The sequence below is a fragment of the Lycium barbarum genome, chromosome 12 (genome assembly GCF_019175385.1).
Source record: "Lycium barbarum isolate Lr01 chromosome 12, ASM1917538v2, whole genome shotgun sequence".
Taxonomy (NCBI): domain Eukaryota; kingdom Viridiplantae; phylum Streptophyta; class Magnoliopsida; order Solanales; family Solanaceae; genus Lycium; species Lycium barbarum.
In genome coordinates this window covers 92,867,689-92,872,928 of record NC_083348.1, presented here as the reverse complement: position 1 = coordinate 92,872,928, position 5,240 = coordinate 92,867,689, and the positions used below count along the sequence as shown (strand labels likewise).

General features: G+C 38.3%; 1 protein-coding gene across 2 annotated transcripts; it reads left to right on the top strand.

Annotated features, from left to right (window-relative positions):
* Window positions 1-643: 643 nt before the first annotated feature.
* On the top strand, window positions 644-4,992 carry LOC132621207 (uncharacterized). 2 transcript variants are annotated; one of them, XM_060335383.1, is made up of 4 exons: window positions 644-1,189; window positions 1,669-2,503; window positions 2,862-3,299; window positions 3,874-4,663. In XM_060335383.1, exons 2-4 carry the CDS (start codon window positions 1,690-1,692, stop codon window positions 4,029-4,031), a joined length of 1,410 nt encoding a protein of 469 aa, XP_060191366.1. In that variant the 5' UTR covers window positions 644-1,189; window positions 1,669-1,689; the 3' UTR covers window positions 4,032-4,663. The 2 variants fall into 2 exon arrangements, with proteins under 2 accessions (XP_060191366.1, XP_060191365.1); XM_060335382.1 differs by having other exon boundaries at window positions 684-1,189; window positions 4,598-4,992.
* The last annotated feature ends 248 nt before the right edge of the window (window positions 4,993-5,240 follow it).

Genomic DNA, 5,240 nt, shown 5'->3' with positions numbered 1-5,240 from the left:
CGGTCCAGTCCTTACAGTTGGCATTAGCTCCAGTGCTTTTTTCGGCTAACGGTCCTATCTGGGCAAATATTTTCTTGAGCTTTCTAGCCCTTCGGTTGACTACGAAAAGAAATGTCCTTGTGATGACACACCTGGCAGGAATTCCAACAATTTCTGTAAAAATTGCATCCACTAACTTGGGTGGAGTATGAGGTCCTTCTAGCATCCCCTTGAACTTTCCAACACATCAATTGAGAAACAAAATTCATTTTGGCCTTCCCATGATTTTTCTCTTTTTAGGTTAGAGACTTCGACTAAAATAAAAGGGACTCACAACGCGAAATGTTTCAACGTTAGTTAAAGTCAACGAAAGTATAAGCTTTTGTAACTCAACGAATTTGGCCAAGTTAGCCAACCCACAAAACTTGTAATCTAATAGTCCTTCAATGAAGAACAAGTCCATATTAAAACTCTTTTTATTTCTTTCTATAAAAAAAAATTAAGTAATACTTCACTATGCATAATTAGCCTTTTTAAAATTTAATTGCCATCCCACAATTTTATAATTTTCAGAAGCAGAAAAGATAAGTACTTTGCATTTATTCACCTGTAAATAAATCTAATTGTAGCATCACCAATAGAAATTCTTTTTACGCATGTTAACTATCCTATGTACGTAATAAAAAAGAAAGAAAAGGACCTTTGGATGGTACGACAAAATAAGAATCTTATTTTTTGTTTTAGAATAAAGTGGGGGAGGTTCTGTTTGCATTTTGGCCTTTGATTCTAAGGGAGGCGAGGTGGTGCAAGGAGAAGCACGAGAAAGACAGAGAGAAATAAGGAACATAAACATACAACAACAGGCACACGAACTTTGTACTTAACAAACATACAGAGAAAGAAGGAAGGAAAGAAGCATTCCTCTTGGCTCGGTTTTTTTTTGGGGGGTGGGCTCTTTTGCCTTGTCCGAAAGGTCAGGGTCTGGGTCAGAGAGAGAGAGAGAGAGAGAGTCAAGGACACGAAACAAGAACAGGTCGTGTGCTTCAATGGAAACGTGTTCCACACTGAACCTTCACCTTCTCCTTCTTCCTTTAATCATAATGTCATGACCTTTCTCAATTTCTGAATCTCTTCCCTTACCTTCATGGTTTGAGTCCCCTTCCCTTCCCTTAGGGTTTCTTCATTTCTTCTGCTTCTTTCCCATCTTCAGGTTACTTTCTTATCTCTCTTTATTGGTGATTTGATGATCATATTTGGTTGTTATTATTAAGTGAGTTTGTTAAAAGCTTTTATGCGTTTAATTTGATCATTTGGACCTATAATTACCATTTGAATGAATGAATTTAAAGGTTAATGAACCATATTGATTTTAGCGGATAAGTAAAATTTAGGTGGATTATGATGTCGTCGTGATTTGACACATAAGAATTCAAACGTTGGTTTAACAAATACCAGCATTTCTAGATTTTGTGAACTTGCCTTCGCAATTCCATGGAATTTCTCCTTTAAAATCGGAGTTTGGAACAATTTCAATTACCTTTCATTTTTTCATTTCTTTCTTTTATGGATGCATCCAGGATCAGATTATTTGCTAGGACATGCTTTTATAGTTTTTATGTATTCTTAATGGAAAATGAATTTAATTGGTTGTTGTGTTATGTTTCTAAGTTTCTCTGTTATTTCGTACAGGTGTTGCTTGTATAGTAAGCCATGCCGACATATACAGCAATAGCTATGGATAGATTAATAGAAACCGGGGGCTCGAAATCCACGGCAACTTCCAAGAGCATTCATGACTCAAAGTTTGAGAGGAGGAACAACATTCCTAATTCAAGCTTTGATAGGAGCAAGAATGGTTCTAGTTCAAAACTAGAAAGGATATCCTTCGAGTCTAATGTAAAGTTGGATGATACCAATGGTAAGTCCTCTGTAATAGCAGGAACGAATGACCACTGGACTCAAATATCTCCTGCACTATACACAATTCCCAAGCCAACACCACTTCCAGATTCTCCTTCGTCATATCCAGATTCTTCTTCGTCATTTCCTCCATCACCCTACATAATCAATCACAAGCGCCGAGGTCCACGACTTTCAAAGAGTTTCACTGAAGATGATTTCGGCACTCAACAAGCTCTAGATGGAGAGAAGAAGATAGATGAGAATTTAAGAGACATGGAGAAGGAGCTCCCCAGTACATCTGTTGATGACCCTTCCATTTCTAGTGAGACAATTAATTGTGCAGAAGAGGATAATTTATTATTCCCTGCTGATAATGGTGAAGTGAGTGACCTTTGTGATAAGGAGCTTCTTCAACAAGATTTGCATAATGGTTCAGCTGGGCAAAATGGTACAATGAAGTCTGTTGCATTCAATTTGAGGAGAGGTGGTGAAGCTGACGATTTCTTTGACCCACAGGAATCTCTGAGTGTCAGGAGTTATGGTGAGAGTGAGAATAATGGTGGATTGCAGCGCTGTGTAAGTTCCATGACCCCGATGGGAGAATTTTATGATGCTTGGGAAGGTAGTCGCCTTTTCATAATTTGATTATTTTTATGGCTGTCTTTTTATGCTTACATTTGAATTTCACTTGAGGGGTTTATTTGTTCCTCTTCTCTAGTAATAATTTGAATGTTCTCTTTGCCATTTTCTTCCTTTGCTTTTTCGTAGCTGTCACATTGGCTTCCTTGTCTTTAACCTGATGCATAGTTGTAGGATTTACATTTTTCAGTCAACTATGCAAGCTTTGTTATTCTATGTGAATACCCAGTTACCATTGAGTGCTTTTTACTTTTTCTTATGATAAGTTATTGATATTCTATGTCATCACCGTGAGCTTATTATATTACTAGTGACATAATTTTTGGTTGTCCTCTCTTCAGAACTATCTTCAGAGAATGGGCCACAATTACCGACAAATGATCTTGAAAATGAGCTACGAGAAATAAGATTGAGCTTATTAATGGAAATTGAAAAGAGAAAGCAAGTGGAAGAAGCTCTAAGTACTATGCAAACCCAGTGGCAAAGCATTCGTGAACAATTATCTCTTGTGGGGTTGAACATCCCTCCTAATGTCGTTGCTGGAGAGGGATTGGACAATGAACAGCCAGTTGATCAGGTGGAAGATTTGTGTCAACAAGTCCACATTGTTCGGTTTGTATCAGATTCCATTGGAAGGGGAATAGCAAAGGCTGAGGTGGAGGCAGAAATGGAGGCTCAAATTGAGTCGAAGAACTTTGAGATAGCTCGACTATGGGACAGGTTGAATTATTACGAAGCTGTGAATCGAGAGATGTCACAGAGGAATCAGGAAGCTATAGGTGAGTTTATGTTACATGTTACTACTTATATTTTGAGGCTGATGTGTTGTTGCGCATTTAATGTAGGTATATGCATGTTCTTTCGGGGTTGTTTGGACAAATGATCATCTTTCACTTATTCTTTGTACGTCTGTGTCTGTCAATCTGACTTGTTGCTTCCACCAAATAGATAAGATATGTTGATAGGAACAACTAGGTCCTTAACCTTTATTACTTAGTCTCACTTATAGTTTCATTGGGATATTGGTCATAGCCGTGATGGCAACTGCCTCCTCTCTTATCTGAGAGAATTAGAACTCAAAGCATAAGCCAGATATGGTGTTTTCTTTTCTAACTGATGCATAAATTCATCATTCTGTATTCTCTGTACTGCAAATATCTTCCCCAGTATTCCATGCCAAATGTTTATGTTTCGTCTTTAGGGCATCCAGAATAATGTCTTGGGCTATCTGTGTATTTTACAACCAAACTTCATTGTGCACTTTTTCACTCATACATGCAGTTTTTTTTTAATAATATCTAAACATGGACTCTATCCTAATTCTCATATCTATGATCGTGTTAATCAATGTAGGACATTTAACCATGTGGGGGTCCTTAAGCCTAGGGTCTTCTGAAAACAGCCTCCCTACTTTCCAAGGTAGGGTAAGGTCTGCCTACACTCTACCCTCCCCATACCCCCACTTTGTGAGATTTCACTGGGTATCTTGTTTTTGTTGCAAGGCATATTGACTTCGTAATATCTGTGAAAATAGATTGTATGCATACAGGTAATCCTATTTGCAGAATTGTTTGAAAGACCAAATTGACGCTAGAAACTTCCTTGCTAACATACATCTTGCATCAGGAGTACATTCGGTTCATAGGCCATTTTGTATGTTAGTGTGTCATCGAAGGCCTCGCATGTAGTTTCCTTATCCTGAGCAGTGGCGGAGTCAGGATTTTCACTAAGGGGGTTCAAACTATGAAAAAGTAAACAAACGAAGAAGCCAAAGTGTGTTCAACGTGTATATATATTCATGAAAAATAATTTAATAATTTTAACCATATATAAACAGTGTAATTTTCCGCCAAAGGGGGTTCATGGCCCTTCCTCCCTCCGCCCCTGATCCTGAGTGACAACTGTTCAGGCTGCTTCTCTGATTATCTAATCTTGGCACCCGCAGTCTATCAGGGTAAATGCTAAGTAGTGATCCTTTTTTTGTGCTGAGTTGTTTTGTTGTTGGTTGAGAAGGAGATCTACCAGCAGATGCTGTTTTGCTTTAAAGAAAATGACGTTTTGTGTTTGGATTGTGTAGAGACAGCGCGGCGTCTTAGGCAAATAAGGAAGAGAAGGCAGAAGAAATGGATATGGGGTTCGATTGCTGCTACAATTACACTAGGCTCTGCTGTCTTAGCCTGGTCTTACTTTTCAACTGGAAGAGAAGCATCTTCTTTGAATCAATCTCATAGTCTTGAGGGTGACTCTGGATCAGAACTATGAGTTCTCAATAAATAGGTTAAGGTGTGCTTATTAATACAGGGAAATAAGGAAGCCGGAGATCAATCTTTCTGTCTTGTGAATATCATCATATATTCTTTTACTTTTTGATACATAAAGCATATTTCTGCTATTCCACATGTACAGTTCCTCGAAAAATAAATAAAGTATTTGCTCTGGGGTTGTTAGCACCACTGCGAAATGGTTCTTATAGTTGTTGGGCAAATTAAAGTGGATGTTCTTTGTGAACTTTGCAGGCCTTGAGGAGCAATTGCACTTTAGAGGCGACTTGCCTACGGAACCCTTGATTAGATTTCTTCAGCCAACGGACCAGTTGCTTAACACCAAATAACACTAATATATCCTTAAACCTCCATTTGGTATGGAAGTTTTTGGTGTTCGATGGTTGGACAAAGATTGGTGCAATGTCTTGGAAAGAGAAATTTACTGTATCCCGTCGT

Coding starts and splice junctions, on each gene's coding strand:
- LOC132621207 (XM_060335382.1), top strand. CDS start 1,690: ATGCCGACATATACAGCAATAGCTATGGATAGATTAATAGAAACCGGG. Junction 2,504..2,861: donor ATTTTATGATGCTTGGGAAG/GTAGTCGCCTTT, acceptor TCCTCTCTTCAG/AACTATCTTCAGAGAATGGG. Junction 3,300..4,597: donor GAGGAATCAGGAAGCTATAG/GTGAGTTTATGT, acceptor TGGATTGTGTAG/AGACAGCGCGGCGTCTTAGG.